The sequence below is a fragment of the Vombatus ursinus genome, unplaced genomic scaffold, assembly GCF_900497805.2.
Source record: "Vombatus ursinus unplaced genomic scaffold, bare-nosed wombat genome assembly UNPS02014799.1, whole genome shotgun sequence".
Taxonomy (NCBI): Eukaryota; Metazoa; Chordata; class Mammalia; order Diprotodontia; family Vombatidae; genus Vombatus; species Vombatus ursinus.
Window position 1 is genome coordinate 52709239 of NW_020954577.1, and position 21775 is coordinate 52731013.

General features: G+C 44.4%; 1 protein-coding gene across 1 annotated transcript in view; it reads left to right on the forward strand.

Annotated features, from left to right (window-relative positions):
* LOC114050610 (insulin-like growth factor 2 mRNA-binding protein 3) overlaps positions 1-19429 on the forward strand; it is a 100477-nt gene extending 81048 nt beyond the window's left edge. Inside the window, exons 13-18 of the mRNA XM_027872434.1 lie at positions 1983-2117; positions 15003-15122; positions 15983-16057; positions 17841-17972; positions 18844-18957; positions 19235-19429. Coding sequence (XP_027728235.1) covers positions 1983-2117; positions 15003-15122; positions 15983-16057; positions 17841-17972; positions 18844-18957; positions 19235-19429 — 771 coding nt within the window. The remainder of the gene's footprint in view (positions 1-1982; positions 2118-15002; positions 15123-15982; positions 16058-17840; positions 17973-18843; positions 18958-19234) is intronic.
* Positions 19430-21775: the final 2346 nt, after the last annotated feature.

Genomic DNA, 21775 nt, shown 5'->3' on the forward strand with positions numbered 1-21775 from the left:
CTGTGGGGCGGGTTAAAAACGCAAGTCCTCCCGGCTTCTTCATCGTTACTTACAGCTCGGGATACACAGAAGGTTTCTGATCGACAAGGCAGTCTGTCTGGAGTAAAACACAGGTAGTACTCAAGCAGACCAGTAGGGAGGAACAAGATAAGTTAGAGGCCTTCATGGCTTAGGGATTCAGCTCTGAAGGGTGGATTTCTCGAGGAAAAGTAGGCAATTAATGGCAGCCTCACCTTGGATAATATTTCTAAACAAGAAAATTCAAAACTGAAGGGGCTGTAGTTAATGAATGGTGCTTCCTCTAGTGTTCAAGTAAGAAAAATGGGACTAGCCAGCCTTTTAAAACGTCCTCAGGAAGAGAAGAATGAGATCTAGACCCAAATTTAGGAGTCAAGGAGTCGTGTTAGCACCTCTCCTGATTTCTCGTTTCATGGCTTCATTCAAGCTTGCCCTCATGGCTGTGCCCTCAACTTTAAAATGTGGCTTCTTGCTTCTAATCCTGTCTTCTTTTCAAAACCTTTGCGTACATTTCAGGACCCTCACTTCATCATTAAAATGACCCTGTGAGACAGAGTCAAAGTGATCTATCCTTACTTTATAGTAAGGCCATTGAAGGCCAAATCATATAATTCCAAGCCTAGAACTTTGGTTTTTCCCCTTTTAAAGAAAAAAAGAAACCTAGTCTTTCCTTGCTGTGTGGCTGTTCGTGAAGCTCCAGCTCTGCATCAAACCTGCTGTGGAAACAGTAGACGTGGCTGCTTGGGGTGGATTCTGTGGCACACTTTCTTTGGGCATCCTGGTTTGTGATGGTTTCCCTCCCCGTAGGGGATGAAGGCATACACCATCCCTCTCATTATGACCAGATTGGCGTTTTCTCCAGCTGGCTTAAGAAAAGATGATGGCCTTTAATTTTATGGGGTGAGTTTAGGAGAGTTTGAACAGTCCTCATCTGGACCAAAAAGATTCCCCCAGTTTTCCAGTGTAGGATCCAAATTCATATACCTGGAGTACCTGCCCTGAGCTAGGGCAAAGTAGTATTCTTGGAAATAGCACCTTGGATTGTGAGGGGTTAGCCTGAGCTTAGGGGTAAGGGGGAGAGAGAGGAGGAGGGAGAGGGTTTCAATGTTAGTACATATCACCACTTGTCAGGAATTGTCCAAGGGGGGCTGCTTGGAAACAAGTCTAGTCTTCAAGCAAATTTTTTTTCCAGATAAGGTTCTTTGTTCCTGCTGGGTAATTTTATTCTTGGCTTTCTCTCTTTTCAACTGCACCCTCCCCGTCTCTTCCCCCCCTTGCCCCTTTCCCAAAACTGACTAATTTTCTCCCTTCTCTGTCCTTTCCCTCTCCCCCACCCACCCAAAAAAAGAGAGAGAAGAAGGGATTTGCAGTGTCAAAGTTAGAGAGGGTGGGTGGATGGGGAGTCTTTCCTTCTGAAGGACTTAAGATGCATGAAACTTTATCAGGCCTCGCTTCAATCTGTCTCATTCCTTTCTTGGCCATCCTGCGTTTCCTAGCTCCGTAGATCTGGTTTGGGCCTCAGTGGAAGAGCGTCACCCATTGGCAGCACCAAGAGTTTATAAGAGATTTGGTCTGTGTTCAGTGAGAGCCCACTGTGGGTAGAACAGTGGATCAGGTGGCACGGAGCACCGTGCCAGACGTATCGGCCACGGTCCTTGCTGCCCGTGGGAACCGCTCCCATCCGTCTCGGGGAGACCGAGCAGGTGAAAGAGATTAATGAAACCCACAGGACACAAGCAAGTGCAAACTGCCCCCTTCCCTCGCTGGTCTGACGGGTTGTTCAGGTGACGTTTGGACATGTGAATGCCAAAGAATTGCCATTATTCTTTTAAAAAGAGAGTGTGAGAGCGAGAGTGAGAGAGCTGGTCCTGTTCTGAGTATCGTCTCGTCTTGTCTCGTCTCGTGACGGAGCTTTGGCGTTGAACCTTTTTGTCATAACATACGTAACCTTCCTACCTTTGCAGCTTCAAGCCCACTTACTTCCTGGATTAAACCTGAATGCCCTGGGTCTGTTCCCAGCCTCTACTACTGGGATACCCTCACCCTCCACTTTGGGGGTTCCTTCGGCTGCAACTGCTACTAACTACCTGGCATATGGGGTAAGCTTTTGGTTTGGGGCTGTATGAGATGAGTGAGGAATTCTTAGGAGGGTGTGACAGGGCCCTTGGAACAGTTAGCCTTGAGTAGCATCTCTTGCTATACCTGCTGCGACTGTGGAAAGCCACTGGCAGCAAAGAGCTTGGGGGAAGGGCTGGGGAGGAGATGCCCAATCAGCCCCTTGAGCCAGGCCGGCCTTCTGGGCAGCAGGTGCTCTAACCCAGCTTTAATCCCAGCGCACAGATCCCCGTTCTGTCCATTGGCTGAGTCCCTTTAGCCCCTTCCGGTGTGAGCTGGTGGATTCTGTTTCTCCAGCCCCTAGCATGGAGCCTTGCACATAGTATTTGTTTAGTCGATGCTGGTTGGATGGATTTGGGGAATGTCAGTCAATGGCATGTTCTTGACAGAGTAACCTCACTAACTTGAATGTCAAGATTTACTCCGAATAACAAATGGCAGGGACTCGTTTCCTTCCTCCCTTTAGGAAAATCAGGAGCCTCTTGGACACTGGCATCTAGGCAGACTTTTTCCTTCCGAGTGTTTTTCTTTGTTTGATGGGAGGGAGCCCTCCTAGTTGAGTAGTATGAGACCTGACCAAAATGTAAAGGGAATCCTCCCTGGGCCCTCCACATACCCCTTGTCAAAGGAGTCAATCTGCATCGTGGTTCCTGAATTTTAATCTCCCTCCTCTCAACCTGGGCCCCTCCTGAAGATGAGCTTCCTACTGAGTGACACCTGGTCTGGGATTGCCTATTTGGAAGTCTATGTCATTTTTGGAGTTTTAAGAGATACCCCCATCGTGGGTTTGCACAACTCCATTCTTTGACTTCTTAAATGACTCCGTTGACGTGTTCCCTGCTCCTCCCCCATTGCCATGACAGTTTTTTGATAATAAGTCACCCTAGAAATTTGATGTCCAAATTGTAGCCAGGAATTAATTCTCTTTGTCAGCCTCTGTCATTGTTTGAGGAGTCTATTTGGTGCAGTGGCGAGAGGGAGAAGTGATTTTTCCCTTCCACGTTCTCCCTAAGAGCTCACTTCCCAACTCATTTTTGTCTACCACCTAATAAAGTAACTTTTCCCATTTTTTCCTTCCTCTCTATCCTCCATCAGTTTTTCTTCTTTATGAAATAAACGATTTCAAAGACCCCCAAAGCACCTTCTTATCTTGCTGTCCATTTTAAGGACTTTGGGGACCGGTTTTTGGCCCTCAAAAAAAGAGAAATTCACTATACTAAGAGACTACTGATAACTTACCATTGGGAGGAAGTTGAGACTGATAACAAATGTCATTCAATGTTGATCAATTAATGTTACAGAGCTTTGCATTAAACTTGTAGGTATGTATACACACGTGTGTATGTCTGTACGTGAACTCTTCCCTGTCTTGTCTAGTGTCCCTTGGGCCAAGGGTATAATGTGAGAAAATAAAACCTGCCCCTTCTTTGCTTTCTAAGAACTAAGACACCTTTCCCTGAGGAGAGGTCTTGAACAAAATGCAAAGAGATAATAGAGATAAAGAAATAAAGTTGGCAGGTTTTATAGCCCTCTGTAGACTTCATTCTGCAGTAAGAGATATCAGTATCTTGGAAAGGCATCTTCTAACAAAATTGATCAGATTAGAGGGAAATTTTTCAGGACTCCTGTGAGACACTAGCAAGTAGGGCCATGTGGTGGAGTGGCGAAGGCTTTGGACTTGGATTGAGGGAAATGGAGTTACGTGGGTTTGAATTCTGCTGAACATAGGTCTTAGCTGTGTGAAAGTGGGCTGGACAGAATCCAAAGAGATGACTTCTGTACAGCCAATCTGAAAGGGCTCTAGGTGTGTCAGCAGCTTTGATTCCAATGCATTTCAGTGTTGAGGATTTGTGTCTCCTGAGATCTGGGGTGTACCTCACTGGGTGATCATGAGATCCAGAAAAATTTTATACAAATTTTTAATGTATTTGGGAACATTTTTTTTAAAGAATTCTAGGTGAAAAATTGTCCTTCCCACCAACATATCTTTTTGAAAATGGAGATTTTCCTGTATTCTCTTTTCTTTAACACATATGCTCCTTTGTAGCTAACATATAGCACTTTACAGAGTGCTTTGTTCTATTCTCTTGTTTGAGATCTGGACCACCAGGAGCATATTAGTACTTCTCTTTACTTGGCATCTTCATTAGCTTCAAGAACTCTGGGAATGGAAAGGCTCTTAGAGTCCTCCCTCCTCCTTCCTGAGCACATTTTGGAGAAGAGGAAATGGGTCCTGAGAAGGGAAAGTGACTCCTGAGGTCTTGACTTGTGTCATGTCTAGGACAAGCTGTGCTCCTTCATGGAGTTTACAGCTTCCTGTATGATACATCCCATTTCTCTGTCCTGCACACTTTTTGATGTTTATTGTGACTTTGAATGTGTGAAAACTCACACTCTCAAAAAAATGCATTTTAAATTTTAAATGAAACTAAGAAAAAAGAGGCAGAAAGGCAGGTAAGAGGAGAAGACGAGGGACTGGGAATTATTGGTTTCTTCCAGCAGCCAGGTTAGACTGGCAAGGCCACTGACTCAAGAGCTTGGCTTATGGGATTGGATATTCACCAAATCCCGACCTGACTCTCCATCTCTCTGGCCCCCTGCCCCCAGTTCTTCACAGCAGGATACAACAACTGGAGTTGACCACACAACACTGTTGTCCAGTATACCACCACAGAAAGAGGACAGGCTTTGTGATCATAGGACGTGGGTTCGAATACAGACTGCTACTAGCTGGTTCTGTGATCTTGGTCATTTCCCCCCTTCTGACCCTTGGTTTCCTCTTCTTTAAAGTGCTGGGGTTCTGATTAGATGGTCTCCAATTTCCTTTCTAGTATAGTTTAGGACTGTGTAACATGGCTGTCTTCAAGGAAAAAAAAACAGGTTCTTCTAGGCTGCAGGGAGACAATGACAGAAATTCAGTTGCTCATGAATACAACAGCAAATAAACTAATGAGGGAATGACTGGGATAGGTTGTAAGAGAGAGAGCCTAAGGGAGGGGTGTTTGCTGAACCTCACAACTAAAGGGACCTTAAAGGTTCTCTGTGTCAGTTGTGTTTTTGCTGTTGTGTATTTTAAACAAAGATCAAATTAATGAGACAGTAGAAAAATATATGGGAGTGGCTCCTTAGTGGTTTCTAAGCTCCCTCACTCTCAGCTGAGGAACGAGTTTTCTTGGACTCCTTTCTTTTTTGAGTCTGTGTAAGGTGAGAGCTGTGGCCTGCATGTCTTGCCATGTAGCTGCCATGGCTGAGATACCCACGCATGTGTCCTTGGAAAACTAAGCTTTCCTGTTAGGACTCTCCTTCTTACCCATGACCTCAGCAGCGTGGCAAAAATCAGTGCCTTAAGACTTCAGAAGGGAGAATAAAGAAACATGATAGGCTGTAAGCCCCATGGCTTTTTATAGCTTGGAGTGACTTTCCCATCACTGCTTTGAAAGAAGAATGCCATTTGCCCAAAGCAGATGAGGGATTTCTCTCGGAATAGAGCCTGGCAGAATGAGAAGACTCTCTGTAGAGTCGAGTACTTAGAGCTTGGTGAGAAAATCTGAGACAGTCTTACCCTCAGCCAGCTTTCCTAGCTTCTTATTTTAAGATGGAGAATAAGACTAGAGAAAGCCTTTGCTTTTGGTTCTTTGTCCCTGGGCTTCACTGTCCACTGACAAATCTCCAGCCAAGCTCCAGTGTTGGGGGTTGCTGTGGATGCGCCTCTGTGGGCTCTCACCTTCTGTCCCTATGGCAGCTTTGGTATCACAGCTTTTAAGGGCATCTCGAGCAGCTTGGCTGGAGAAAACTAGAACGTTAAAGCTGATGTCAACTCTGATAGTTCCTCTGTCCAATGATCCATCTCAGCAAGTTATTTTAATCTGATTTAACAAAGAGAAACTTTCCATAGGTGAGAACTAGACAAAGAATTCTGCATCAGCTTGGGAGGTGAGACATGAAGGAGTCTTCAGGCTTTAATCTAGAGGCAATGGGGTGCCACTGTGCAAGGGAGTAACGTGGCCAGATCTATACCTTCAGAAGTGTATTTGGGCAGTTGTGTGAAGAGGACCCTGGAGGAGCATGGCCAGCAGATAACAGGACTTTTACCACCATGGTTTTCTCCGGGGGAAGTTTGCCAAAGGATCAGATTCCCTCTCAATGGGAATCAGAATATTTACCCATATAAACATTAGTTAAGCGATCAATGTTTGTACTTTTAGTCAAAGTTTCCAAAGCCCTGACCCACAGGACATTTCTCCTTTTTTCTCTCCTACCCAAGTATATCTTCAGACCTTTTCCTTTTCTTACCTCAGAGACACTAGAAGTCTAACCACAAATACCTGGAGGACAGAATAAGCTGAGAAAGCTGCAGCTCCATTAGACACAATTCTTTTTTTTTCCTCCTTCCCTGTGTCCTGGACTTCCCCAACTGGGAAGTCACCAGGCTTTTTAATACACACACACACACACACACACACACACACTCCATTTTGACTGCTAAGGAAACCAAGAGGCAAAGGGACTTGGACAAAGGGTACCCAGTAGCAGAGTTGAAATTCCTGCCCAGCTTGGCTGGCTACAACTACAGTACGCTGCCCATGTCACCATGTTGCCATGCTTCTTTTGGAAGGGAGCTCGGAGGCTTCCTTTGCATTTGCTCTCTCACCCTGACTTTATCCCAGCATTCTTTGCCTCACTGCTGCATCCCACAGATGCAAGTCCTGCCACCTTCTCTGCTACCAGCCAGATGGGTTGCCCCAATGAAATGGCAAGTAGTCTTGAGCTTCTGCCTAGAGGCTGGCTTGCCCAGCTCTGAGCTGGCAGTATTTGGCACCCAAAAGTGACAGGAAATGCTGCTTCCAGAAATGCTCCAGTCGGGGTAAGGGTGGGGAAGAAGGGACTGGCAGCTGTGAAGAAAAAACAAAGGAGGTTGGCATAGCCCCGGGCACCAACCACTGGTGCAGTGTTGGCAGCCTGCTGGCACTGTCTGGCAGACCTATCCTTTGGTGTTGCTCTACAACCATGTTTTTTCAGAGTTCCTTTCCTGAGTTCCTAGAAATCTGGGGCTGGGAGGGAGAAAGGGAGATGTCTAATTAAGAATAGAGAAAGGTGAAAATGGTGAGGTAGGGAGAGGGATTATTCCCTAGGTTCTCCTGCACTATATTACCATCTCTTCATCCAGTAGGCCAAATGGAATTTGTGAATTGGGATGAGATTTTGAGATGTTCTCAAGGATTAGTTAAGGCAAAGATGGTAGCTTTGCTTCATGTCCTCCCCTCTGGGGACAACCCATTCTCTCCCTTAATCCATTCAAAGGCTGTTAACTATGTGTATAGCATGCCCCTTTTGTAATAGGCTTGCCAGCTTTAAGTGGGTAGCTTTATTTTTGAGCAAGGTTTTCTGTTGTTGGCTTTGGGTTGGGAAGAATGAGTCATTATTCCTTTTTTTTCTGTCTTTTCCTGCTCCTCTCTTTTTAATGGCTTCAACAGGATTTTGGTAAGACATAAAGCTGTTAACTAATCCCTCAATCTCAGACTCATATCCAGGTTGCTTCTGAAATCAGGGGGGTATCTTTTACAAGAGGAAGGGGTAGGTGGGCCACTTGCCAGGTGCCCAAGGGCTAGATCTGGTTGGCATGCATGGTTTCATTTCAGTATAGAATGTTGGGTTCTCTCCTCCACCAGGATAAATAGACAGAGCCCTAGTATTTGCTCATACTTGTATCTTTCATGATGGATGAATAGGAATTACTCATTGGCAGACCTGCCATCAGGTACTTTTATGTTCCTGTTGTTAAAAGGGGTTCCATAAAATCTGCAGAGAAGTCCTTGGGAACATCTACAAACAGGGCATTTATGAAGTGCTTAGACAAGAATGTGAGGGCGGTGGCCCCACAACTAGGAAAATCCTTCTCCTGAATGGCATGTCTTGAGGTAGTGGTAGGGAGGGAAGGTTCCAGGATTAGCACAGTGTTGACTTGCTTGGAGTATGTGAAAGAAAGGTGCAGAAACTGGCATATTGTCCCTTAGGGTTGTGCACTTGGACTGTTACCATGGGTCCAAGGTTGTGATCCCTTAGCCTTCAAGTCAGGGAAGGTCAGTGGTCTGGCTTGTCCATCAGCCACCACAGAGATTGGGCTTGTGATGTCAGAAGGCACATGAGCCCAATTTTTACCATAAAGCCACTTTCATAATTTATGGTTAAGAATGGATCTGCCAACTGGACTATGTGTTCAGATCAGCTAGTTGGAATATTCCCTTCCCAGTAGAGCAACTGAATTTAGATGAGAAGGTTACTTGGTAAATGTGGATTGAGAGTAGAGAAAGTAGGACGGCCTTAAGCAGTCTTTTCCTCCAGCATGGTAGGGTGAGTCACTCTGCTCCATTAAAGAGCTGCCAACTGGCCCAGAGTGGTCATGTCAATATAGCTGCCGTTTCCCCTGGATGGTGCTAGAGAGACACAGGATGGCCTTGTTTCCCTCCTCTCTTTTTCCTGCTCCATCTTCTATGAGAGCTCTCTTGCTTTTCCTTCGGCATCTTAGGTTCTCATGTCAACATATTTTCCTAAGTTAGTATTCTCATACTTGAAAAAAGTCTTTTTTTAAAAAAGTTGGTGACATTTGAGGTTGACGGCTGTTTGAGGCCACATTCAAACCCCTCTTGATCTTATGGGAGCTGGTCAGGATTTCACTGTTTAAGGGAGCCCCTTGGGAAGAGAACATTCTGGGGTACAACCTGTACCAGGTATAGGGAAGTCATCCTTAACCTTCTGTGTGTTATGGACCCCTTGGTAAGTCTTCTGAAGCCTATGGATCCCTTCATAGAATAATGTGTTTAAATATATAGGGTTACAAAGGAAACTAAGTATGGTAAAATCCGGTTATTAAAATGATGATTATTTTTTAAAATTCCCAGATCCCAGATTAAGATTGGTGTGTGGGTTTTCGTTTTCCTCAGTCACTGGGGATGACATTGCCTGATGCCCACCCTTACCTTCCAGTTCATTTTTCTTATTCTTGGATTGGTTTTGGTCTTTGTTTGCCAACTCCAGCATCCTTTCTAAAATTGTATGAAATCCTTTCTTAAGAAATGAGTTTCTAAAATATATGTGGATTGGCTTTAAAGGAAAAAAAAAAGCCTTTCTACATCTGTTGGCCAAAAAAGCACATGTTAACACACCAGCATCCAAATCTGATAGTAGTGGTTTGAAGTAAACGTATGCCCAATTTAGATTTTTTTACTAGGATTAGGTTTTACCTTCCACTTGGACCTAAACAGTTTGTCCAGGATACAAATGAGAACATTATTTAGATTGAAAAACTGCTCTTTGAAGATTCCAAACTGTCCTTTCTTCAGTGGGCTTAAGGCACACTCACAGGGGAGGACTTACTTTAGCTGAACACAATTCAACAAATGTTTCTTAAATGCCCAATTATGTTTTGTGAGTGCCCTGTGCTAGGCACTGAGGGAGAAACGGAGTTTAATCACAGAGGTTTCCTGGCAGATTCCTATGCTGCAAAAGGAAAGAGCATGATATGTTTTGTGAAATGAACCACTGATTTATCATTGAATCCATACAATAGGTGGATGTGAGGGGATAGCAAGCCCCTAAAATCTGAGCGTGCAGACAGACAGACATCTTTATCGATTTCTGCGGGAGAGGGAAGAGAGTAGAGTTCAGCACTCCAAGGGCCATGCCCTGCTTAGGAAATGCTCACCAGGGTCCCTGCCAAATGGAATTTCAGGAAGCCTTTTAAGGGCTGCCATAAGAGAGAAAGCATGAGGGCCCTGGCCTTGAGCTAGTATCAGACACTAGAAATCGAGATTCACCTCATTCCAGCAGAGAGCACCCCCCCATTAAGTTCTTTAACCACCCACTCCTTTGCACACCCTGAAAAAGAAAAATTACACCTCCCCCCCATTTTGGCCTTGTGGCAGGGTCCACGTTGATGATCAAAGGTTTCAGGCTTCCTGCCAGGTAGAGATAAGAAAATGCCCTGTGCACATTTCCTAGAAATCTCAGCAAAGTCATAGAAAGTGTTTTTATAGTGTCTAGACGACGGGCACTGTGCCTGCCTGGGTGCCAAAGGTTTCCGTAACTGCATTTATTTGATTTCTTAGATGTAGTAACTGTTCTCTTCTTTTCCTGGGCTTTGTTTCAGGATGGTTTTTGCCCCTCATCCTCTTTTCCCCAGTAGGTCCTCCACAGGAGATGCATGTGTACTTCCCAGATTTTGGGGTCAGAATACTGAAATGAGTCTTTTGAGTAAAGAAGAATTCTCTCAAATGGGAGAGATCTGGGTGTGGTGTGTGTGTGTGTGTGTGTGTGTGTGTGTGTGTGTGTGTGTATGCGCATGTACATTTAGAAAGCATGCAGTCTGTCCCTTTCCTTCCCTCCCCCTCCCCCCAGCTCCAAGGACCAGAGAAACATCATCAGAAACTTGTGCTTAGGAGAATGGGCAGGTAGGTACGTATGGAAGCCCTTCCTACAGTCCAGGAACAGCTGTCTCTGCAAATCAACTGTCTTCGCTTGTTTGGCTTCCAGCTGCCTTCTCTCTGCCTCCAATGGGAACCAGGGCTCTGCCAACTTTGTTAACACATGCTTTATTAGTACTAAAGGCATTCAGGACCAGTAATAACCATGGCCAGAGACCCAGAGAGAGACACAGACAAAACGTTTTGTTTTCTGTTATGTGAAACGTGTGTGTGTGTCTCTTTGGGGTTTCTGCACACCTTTCTCTGCCTGGGGGTATTGGCGTGTGTGTGGGCGTGCGCTTCTTTCTGGCCCTGCGGCATCAGCATCCTTGTGTACCCCTCTTCACGGCTCTTTCTCCTGTCTGTGTCACTGTCTCCCTTGAAGACTGGACCTTGTCTGCTGTTCTCCGAGCTGCTTCAGCAAGATGACCAGATGCATGGATGGGATGAAGCCAAGAGGCTGTCCTTGAAGTGTCCAGAAGTGGGGAAGGGTTAGGCAGGTGGACCGTTGGAAGAGGAGAAAGTATTTGGAAATCCTTCAGGAATTACCTGCTTTATCATATCTTGAATGCATGCTTGCTCAGTCTGCACACCTCCTCCCCTTTCTAATAACCGTTGTATTCTAGGTTTATCCTACAGATCAAGAATTCTCTGTCTTCGATGTACCAATCACACCATGTGTTTGAAAATCCTGGGACAATTTTAAAAGCCTCCCCTGACCCCCGCACACCATTGGCTGCTTCTTCCATTGGTTTTTTGCTCATGTTCAAGGGCTTCTTGCTACAATCATGAGAATCATGCTTCCCTCCCCTTTTCCTGTTCCCTCTGATTTCAGGATGCAGTGTGGGGTGGGGTGGGGTGTGTGTGTGTGTGTGTGTGTGTGTGTGTGCATGCTCACGCTTGTACGTGCATATAAAATCCTTATTTTATTACTGGGAAGAGCATATCACTTTGGCAACAGTGCTTACAACCTTGTAAAATATGGACCAATGAATAATCAGAAATGGTCCACATTGATAGCTGGACAGAAAATAAATCTTTAGCTGTACCTCCTCAAGTTCTAACTTGGCTCATTAATGAGAGGAAATTTAGAGTTACTTTGAAATTTTTCACCACCAAGTCTGTCCAATGTACAACCAAAGCTGATATATCTAGGCTTAGAACAGCATCCTTAAAATAAGCCTTCTTTTGGGAAAATGGCATTTAGAAAATATTGCTCATTGACAAAAGTAAAGATGCCTCTGAATGGAGTCGTTGAAATGGGAATCTTAAAAATAAGTACATTTGAACAGGGATTTGGAAGTGAAATTAGCTAAGAAATTAACTGTGTTTGAATCAAAACCATCATGTGGAGAATCATATTGCTGTCTTAACCACCCAAGTTGGGAACGCCACAAGTGAGATGCAGAGGAGGCATCTGGCTAGAAAGGAAATAACAGATGGAAATCAGCCTTGCTGAGATTCCTGGAAAGTAAAGGACAAATCTGCATTCTGCAAAAGAGACTAAATTATGAGTGGGCACTTTGTTTTTTAAGGCTCCTGGTAAGTGGATTTTTAGGGAGGGGTGAATGTAGATTGGTCTAGTCATCCTGATCTCATGTATACTCTGAATACGGCTGTCTGCCCAAGTCTTTGTAAAAATGTTGATATTCTACTGGCGCCTGGTTCTTGGTGAACTCTTCTCAGTCCTTAGGTCTTGCCATGGAGAAGTAGTCATCAATTCCATCCATGTGTGGGTGGTTTTGGGGGCAGTGGTTGAAGAAATAACATGGTTGTGTGCATTCTTATTCCCCCAAATGAACGTGGACCTCTGGGCTCTCTTTCCATTGAGCTATGTGTTGAAGTTTTCCGTAACACAATGAAATAAGTCTCTGAAGGAGCACCCTGGTTTTGAGGCACATGGAGCCCACTAGTTTAACCACATGGTCAGGAAAATCGTTTGTAAAAAAGGAGCTGAACTCAGCCTAAAGCAATGGCCAGTACTGGTTCAAGAGTGCAGATAATGAAACACACCTTCTTCCTCTTGGCTATCCTTTATCTTGTAATAGCAGGGAGGGCTATTTCATCAGAATGGTAGGGGACTCTGGGTGTTGGATGTCGTATATATTCTCACATGACATTGCTGACTTACTTATTTTGCTTAACTGTTTTTCTATGCTAACCAGGGTTGACAGGAGTTGCTATGTTGGGGAAAAATTATTTATCATTAAAAAATGGGGGCAGCTAGAGATTGCGGTGTAGTGGAGTGGAGAGAGTGGCAGACCAAGTCAGGAGTTCAAATCTGGCCTCAGACACTTATTTAGCTGTATGACCCTAGATGTCTCTTAATTCTGTTTGCCTCAATCCCTCATCTGTAAAATGAGTTGGAGAAGGAAGTTGCAAACCACTCTAGTATCTTTACCAAGAGAATCCCAAATGAGGTCCCAAAGAGTCAGATACTACTTAAACAACTTGACAACAACCAGTACAACAAAAGCATTAATCAAGAGAATTCAGAACTCTGGTATTTACCAAAATTTAGGGAAAGATGGGGGGTTGTTGGCTAGCATCCCCACAGCCATTTTCTCAACTGCTGGCAGGCTTCCTGAATTGGCTTGGTTTAGTCCATGGGAAATGAGGTAGTCCTGATATCCATTCACTTTGGAAAAGAAAGTGAGACAGCTCTAGAGAAAGGCACACTTAAGACAAGCATTCCTCTAACACAAGGTAGTCTGTGTGTAAAGAACTTCATTAATAAAAGGATTTTAATGAAGTAGATCAAGTTAATTCCTTTTTAAATGGAGGATATGGACATCTGCTAGATTTTATTTAAAAATGGAGACTACCTAACAGGGACCTATACTGTACGACTTAGCAAACCCAAGAGAGGCACATCTGTGGATGTCCTTTACCTGGCCTCTGGAATTCTGCCTAGTCTCAAAAACATAATTACTCAAGTTTCTTAGTTAATTATCCATAAGCTTATCGTAGTCTCATTGTTTTTTTTCTGACACGAGTGAACTGAAAATTAAATGAGTACATTGAGTGTGCTCCCCCGGTACCCCTTTACAGTGACAGCTGCCCCTCAGCTTGGCTGATCCAGTCATGGCCCTGTACATTTGAAAATAAACACAGAGAACCTTTTCCAGGAACAGAGCTGCTCCGAATTGCTCTTTGTGGAAATGTCATGCCTGCTGGGTCACACCGTGTCCTTCAGCCATATAGGCTGGCAAAAAAGTGACTTCCAGGAAGAGGATGAAGAGCCCAGGATTTGTTTGGGAGGGGAGGCTGAACAAATAATTGGTAGAAAGGAAGTGAGAGGCAGGCCATGGAAACAAGACTGAAATGGGGCAGGAAGGGAGTTTGGGGTGGGGGCTGGGGCAACCTTTTCTAGACGTTCTCATTTATTTAGATGTAAGCTCATGACAAGGGGAGGGACCAGAGGTCTTCTGACGCCTTTGTCTCTAACAGGGGCAAGGATTGGGTAAAGCAGAGTCAGAAGCAGGGTCCCAGATACTCTGACCGGATACACGTGTATAATGGCCAGAGGTGATGCTCATTTGGAGAAGACGTTCCTCGCCTGTGTAGTTGTCTACGATATTAGACCAGAGAAGTGTTGATGCTCCTAATGGTCAACAGCATCAATGCTGTGTGGCTTGTGCGAGTGCAGCCTAGCATTTAATTTGCCAGTCTTTGGGAAGGCTGCCAGTTTTCCCAACTGTTAGATAATCTCACACAAGAGGGCTCATTGGCAGTTTTAAACTGGGCTGTTTATCATTCCAGATCACTCCTACACAAAGGAAGCTATAAAATTTATGAAACTCTTAAGGGTTGTTATGCAATTTATGTGCTGAGTTCAACATAATTTACCTTGGGAATGGAGTAGGGGGCGGGGTGGAGGGAATCTAGAAATCTTTCACTTATTTAACCTTTCACTTGGTTAATTTTGCCCTCCCGCAGGGATTCTTTAAACTGTAAAGCAGCAATTAGACATTTTAAATCTATAAGTTATAGCGATATTGTCAAAGTATAAAAAAATGGTACGTAGAGAACATTCTTTCACAAACAAAACAAGAACCCTACAAGGTCTTAGGCAAAGGATTTGGTCATGCCAACCATTAGTGGTGGTCTCTGACATTCAGCACAGACTGGAGGGTTTGAGGCTGCAGGCTGGGGAGGTGTTTTCGGAATAAACTTTGGCTTCAAGGTTCCTCTATCACTAGCTCCAGGGTCACAAAATTTATCCTGGATTTTGCTCACACTCCCCAAGTCCTTACTATGTGCAAGGCACTTTGGCTAGAATTCAGAAGTGTGATAAAAACCAAGGTTCTTGGGATGGGGGCTGTCTCCTCATCTCCTTTCCCCCCACCCCAGTTGGTCCGGTCCTTGGCAGGTGTGATTCCATGTCGTCTCTTCCTCTTCCTCTTTTAGCAACAGGCCGAGATGGAGACTGTTCACCTGTTCATCCCTGCCATGTCTGTGGGCGCCATCATTGGCAAGATGGGCCAGCATATCAAGCAGCTCTCTCGTTTCGCCGGAGCTTCCATCAAGGTATTTCCTGTGACTGATGCCGTGTCCTTAGGCCACGTGGGGGGGAGTGCCCCCTCCCTTTTGACAGCTTTAGGCAACAAATGATCCATCTGATCAGGACCCACTTTCTGGGGGATTTGGTGTCCTTGACTTTTCAAACCTTTTTTTGTCTTGCTTTTCCTTCACTTACCTCAAGTTGAAACTGGCAGAGAAATCACTTTAGGCTTACTGAAAAGAAAAACTTGCTGAGAATTCCCTTAACGTGGAAGCCTTTGGGTGGTGGGGTGCCCTTGGGTGGAGGTCTTCAACCCAGGAGGTGAGATGAGCACCTTGTAGATGCTGCCATGTGGGCAGCTGTGGGCTGCCTCTAGGCTAAAGGGCTTCTGACTCTCTGAAACGAGCAACAAGCTACTAAAAGACCACCACCAGATCATAAGCATTATTTTCAGTGTGGTTGGTGTTCATCTTGATAGCATGGATGATGAGGAGGCCAGTCTGCTTCTAGTACACAAACTGGTTTTCTTCTTTGAACCAGCAAATTAAGGCTCAAAGTAAGGAAAAATATGCCTTATCTCAGAGTAGAATGAGATACTTTGGAAAATTTTAGTTTATTGCTCATTACAAGTCTTCAAGAGGAGACTTAGTTTGCTCAAACACAGGCTGGACTAGTTGGCCTTTAGGCACGCCAGCTCTAGGATTCTGTTTCTCTGTGAGTAATTTGGGAGCCTTAACACATTCCTTTTTGATACCATTCAAGTTCCTTCCTTCATATTTCCTCATCCCCATTTGTCTCAACATTCACTTCATAGTATCATAAAAATATGGGAGTTGACATACTACCAGAAGCAGAGCTCTGTGCTGATGCAAGTTTTGTGTTGTAGATTGCCCCACCTGAAACACCTGAAGCCAAGGAGAGGATGGTGATCATCACTGGACCCCCTGAGGCCCAATTCAAGGTATGCTCTACCCGGACAGAATGAGCCTGGTTAGATGGTGTCCATGCTAGAGAATGTATTAGATGCTCTTTTTTTCCCAAAATGTTGTAACTTTTTTCTTCCCTTTAAAATGAACTTGAACAATATTGGGTATCCATTTTCCTAAGGCCGTGGTGTTCAACTGGATGAGCATAATTGGAGTTATCCTCAAAATAACTCAAAATACATTTCTATATGCTCAAGATTTTAAAATAAACTTGAGAAGGAAAATATTTTTCTTTAAATTTTTTTCAAGGCTGCTTTTGTATTCCAAATTCTTTGCCTTCCAGAGATGCCACATTTACCAATCTGCTTGGGCTGTTACAGCCTTAGGGAATTCATTTGTGCCTAGTTTTTCAGACCTCGTTCTTAGGAAATCCCTCACCTGTAGCAGATGGATTCATTTCCTCCTGCTCTTGGTGGCCCTAGACTTGCCCACTATCTCTACTAGCCTTACTCTGATAGGCTGCCCTTTCCCTCTAGCTCTTACTTTCCCCAAAGTGGAAATGTTGTATTTGCAACCAGACTAAGCCTTTTGGCTAAAATCTTGATACCAGACTGCCTTTTGATCATTTATCTACTGTTGCTAAGGCTTTATTCACTATTTTTGTTGAGAATGACAAATCATTGCCTTGAATTGGGCGATTTTGAAATGTTGGGTACGTTGAGAGATGCCCCAGCTTTGTTCCTGGCCTTTGCACTAACTCTTAAAGTTTGCTGTTCTCTGGACTATAAATACCAAGAAGAGCTGTACTGTTTAAATTTGCACGGTGGCCCCCACTTATGTCTCTAGAAGGTAAACATTTTGATGGAACTTGGGAAGGACGACATACTACCTTTCCTCATGTTAAAGCCTGGCCATTCCCATGTCCAGAAACTTTCAGAGTAGATGAAATGGAGGAAACTGAAACAACAGACTTGTTCTTTCCTGTAATCCTCTAACACAGAATCAGAGCTGTGCTTTGGCATCAGTGCTGACTGTGTGGACAGGAGGGAGGACAGAGAGAGCACAGGCCCTGCATTCGGCCTCGGCACATCAGCCGAGCTGACTGTGTTTTTCATTACTCTTCTCTTCAGTACAGCTAGCTGGTAATTGGTGTGACGGGAGGAAATGCCAGCATGAGTTCACCTGTATAGGTGTCCTTGTGCTTTCTGCAGGGTGTGCTGATTGTTCCTATGGTTTATGCATTTGATGCTCTGTTGGAAATGGATCAGTAGTGTGGGCTAACTTCATTCAAGATCTGATTGCATTTTGAAGTCCTGGCCAGAGCAGAAAACAACTTAGCTGAGTCTAACAGATGTCCATTTGGGTTCTTCCTGACCCACGCAGGGTGCCTCTGCATTAAGAGGCCAGGCGATTTGGTACCCGGTGCGGTTGGCTTTGATAGAATGTGGCAGCCCTAAAGAAAATGCACTTAACCGTGTTTCGGCTGCATGGAACCATGTGGGATTTTACCTTTGGGGCCTGAAATGCAGACAAAATAATTTTCCTTAAGCAATGATGGCAAATTATTCTAAACTGCTGCCAAGTAACGCCCTGGGTACTACGTCGTCTCAGTCACTTGGTTACTACTTGATCGGATCAGGTGCCTCGCCCTTCCCCGTCGCTGTGTATGCCCACCGACTGTCTTTAAATGCAGGGCTTTCCCCAAGTTAGAGGTGATATAGTATGTTAATTCCCGAGAAGTCATTGGCCTTGTCTTACCAAGTTAGTGCCCCTGAGTTTGCTCCCTCATGATCGTGGGGTCGGTGTTTGTATTTCCAGGCTCAGGGAAGGATCTATGGAAAGCTGAAGGAAGAGAACTTCTTTGGCCCCAAGGAAGAGGTGAAGCTGGAGGCCCACATTAAAGTGCCCTCCTATGCTGCCGGCAGAGTCATTGGCAAAGGAGGAAAAACGGCAAGTGTTTCAGTGAAACCCTGGCAATCTTGTGAGAGGGAAAGAGTCAAAGGACTAGTTTGGGCCTATTCATGGACAGGAGCAAGGTCAGGGCATGGCCATGTGCCAGAAGCACACCCTCAGGCCCAAACCAGAGACATCCCTGTGTTTCCCCAGTCAGTGGTGGCACAGGATGCTGGCCCATGCTTGGCCAGTTGCTCCATCACGATTGTTCTATCACAGATCTCTCACTAACACTGGTCAGGCATTTGGACATGGTGGCGAGAAAAGAATTGTGCTTGAGGTACTCATCTGGCACTTCCATGAGCAACTGTAAGGACGTGACACTTAAGTATTTTAATACTTATTAAAGAACTTAGTTCCCTTAAATGCTCCATTCAAATCACACAGGCTGCTTTTAAACTGATAATTACACAAGTCCTAGTCATACTAGCTTTACTTGAGTTTGGGGGGAAGTTACCTTTTTTTTTTTCTTTCTAAGTAATATTCCTGCTCTTAGGAAGGGATGATGCCTTTACGATGTCTCAGAGACATATGATTTTCATTGATGTGGCTGCTTCCTCGTCCAACACAGATTGAGACCTTGATATAACTTACAAGTCGGTCTTTCAGAACTCATGTGGCCAAAAATCCAGCGCCTTCATTTGTCCTGAAACTTAGGCTGGTCTCAATAACGCAATTATTGGGACTATACTCTATGCCTTCCCAGCTCAGGATCACGTTCATTTTCAACGTGGCTTTCAGGAATCCATGGTCAGTCATTTCCATGCCATGACGAGGGATCACAACAGGCTGGGCAATGTACTTAGGACTAGAGCTCCCATTATAGGAAAAGGACATGCCCGATAATCATTTTAAAACTGGCTTGCAGGTGAATGAGCTTCAGAATTTGACCAGTGCCGAGGTGGTGGTTCCTCGTGACCAGATCCCTGATGAGAACGATGAAGTGATTGTGAAGATAACTGGCCATTTCTATGCGTGCCAGGTAGGTGGTAGATCAACACGTAGATAGGCAAACCTTTAAGTATTCTTCTTCCTTCCTCCTCCTCCTTCTGCATCTCTCTGCATGTGAGGTTGGTGGCTAGGTAACACTCTGGCTGTTAGCTCCAGATGCCAGTCCTAGAAAACGGCTTTCTGTCCTTGCTCTTCTGCTGACCTTCTCTTATAGAAGACCTCGTAGAACAAGAGATCTGGTGGGATGGCTGCAGAGCCTTCACTAAGTTTTGACCTAGTGTTCTTTACAAGGCTTTGTCCTCTTACAGCTCGCCCAGAGAAAAATCCAAGAGATTCTGGCCCAGGTTAAAAGGCAGCAGCAAATGCTGCAGAAGAATGCCAATGCCGCCGCCGCGGCTGCTGCCGCTTCCGGTGCGACCGGCAATGGCGGCGCCTCTGCCTCTGCCGCTGCCGCGGCAGCTGCCTCCGGGCCAAACGGCCAGCCTCAGCTCAGGCGAAAATAGAGAGGTTAAGGAAACGGCCATCTCAACAAAAGATGCCAGACCAAAGAACGAGACTAAATATAATAGATGGGTGAGGAAACACCTATCCCTAAATCACAATTAGAAGTCCCACCTACCCAAAAGCTTATTTGAAGACCAGGCAAATTCTGAATTCGACTTCTAAAAAAATCTCTATGTAATGTCCTCTCAAGTTTCCGGAACCTGGCTTTAAAGGAACCAACAAGAAGAACTAACTGCAACATCAACAAGACGCAGAAAATTAAGAGTCATTTCCCTTGTGTTATATTCTTGAAATTTGTTGTAAAGTGACTTGGTGTTTATTGTCCTAGATATTCTCCTACCATTTTAGAAGTTGGTTGGATTAAGCTTTGTGTTCTCACCTTACCAACTTGAGCAGAGAGAAAGAAAGGCATTGCTCCTTATCCGTTGCTCATCAAAATAAGCCGGTGGTATGATTGGTGGACTAGCATTATATCCAGTAAATTGTCAACAAGTATAATTAAACATTAGATGTATGTACCCCAAGCCAGTGGCATTTTTTAAAAAATTTGGTTGCATTTTTACTAAGGGAAATGTTGAGTGTGTTGGCCAGGGCGTGGAGAGAAGAATATGCATTTTACAGAACTACCTCAGGCGTAGAGAGCACTTAAAAAAAAAAAAAAAAAGAAAAAGAAAAAACCGAACAAAAAAAAAAAAAACCTTTCCTTTCTTTTGGTAATCTGTACGTTTGATAAAACAAGTAGTCCCGGAATTTTTTTTTTTTTTTAAACAAAGCAGATTTAAAATCTGATCGGCCAACAGAAGCAAGATGAGATAATTGGGCAAAGAGCACATAGTGCTTTGAGCTGGTGGTTGATGGGAATAAAATTGGAAAACAAAAACTCAGGCCTTCTAAGGCTTCCGCCACCAAAATTTACCAAATTTAGTCAATGTTCTATGATCCTGAACAATGCCACCAGGAGAGCAGCAAAGCCACTTATGTTTTTTGTTTTCTAAATGGGCTTTAAAAGAAGTGGTCCTCTTTTGGGAAACAGAACCGAGAAGTGATGGCGAGATGCTGGGGGTGTGGGGAATCGAGCTGAACTAGGAGACTGGACTGTTTGCGCTCCTCGATTACATGCATGAATCCTTTGTGCCTCTGACCATCACCGCCTAAAGAAACAATGCTTCAGTGCAGATCCATGCAGTCCGTGCCGACGTTCATTGTGTTCAAAGAGCGAGCTTCCCCTTCAGTTCTGTAGGCCATGTGATCTGTTGGGCCATTTCTAATGCTTGTCATGCTTTTAGATGATCACAGCCGTTATCACCACAATAGGGAGGGGCAAGGAAGGTCAAAAATATGACCGTATTTAAAGAAAAGGAAAGGCTACATACCCAGCCACCGTCACGGGCCACACTAAACCACCTTGAAAGTCTAAAAATGAACTAAACAAGGAAAAAAACCCAAAAGTGTTTAAAAAAAAAAACACCACCTAAAATAAAGCCTCCTAGACTGGCTTAAAGATAAAACACAGCAGGATTTATACAGTCTGCAACCAACCAGCTGAAAATAAAATAGTCAAAAGACAGGGATATAGGAAAACTAAATTTCTCTCCAATTTCAAAATGTAATTTGAAAAAAAAAATGATTGTGCTACTACGCATTCAAGTTTCTCCAATAAACTTCAATCTACCTCAGTTTGTGAAATGCGACGGCAACACTTGGTGTGCATGGGTGTGACTCTGTGTGTGTGCACACGAGTGTGTGTGCGCATGGGCGTGTGAATGGGGATGAGCGGTCTACACAGAGCCAGGCGATTTGCCTCCGAGCCCTCTCCTAGGATCTTTGTGCACGTAGGGCCCAATCACCAAGGGCCAGCTACAGAATTTGGTTGATCTCCCTCTTAAAATTCTATTAAAATGAGGCATTTCTGCATAGAGCACACTCCCTGCCCTTCAAAAAAAGACCCTTATACAGCTTAGATAATTCTGAAAATCGCCCGTTTTCCTCTGTTTTCTTAACTGCTTTTAAACGATACTTGGTAGTTTTAGCAGAGAATAAGCCTCTCCCTTTCTTTTGACAGTGGAACGTTATCTAGTGCTTAGAGACTTTTTTTCTTCTAAGGAACTGGAATTGCTTCTCTCTGAATGGTCCCTGTCCAGCCCTTGGGCTTTCAGCTGAGCCAAGCCTAAAGCCTAGGCTCCTGAGTGGCAATAGCTTTGCATTTGTAACAGTAGGTGCTTTATTTTTATTGCGAGTTTAACTGCTGCTATTTTCCTTTTAATTTTTTAGCCTATTAGTACGAGTAAATGCTGTATCATTTTCAGTTAATATTTGTTCCCTGGGAGCATTTGGGCCTACTTAGG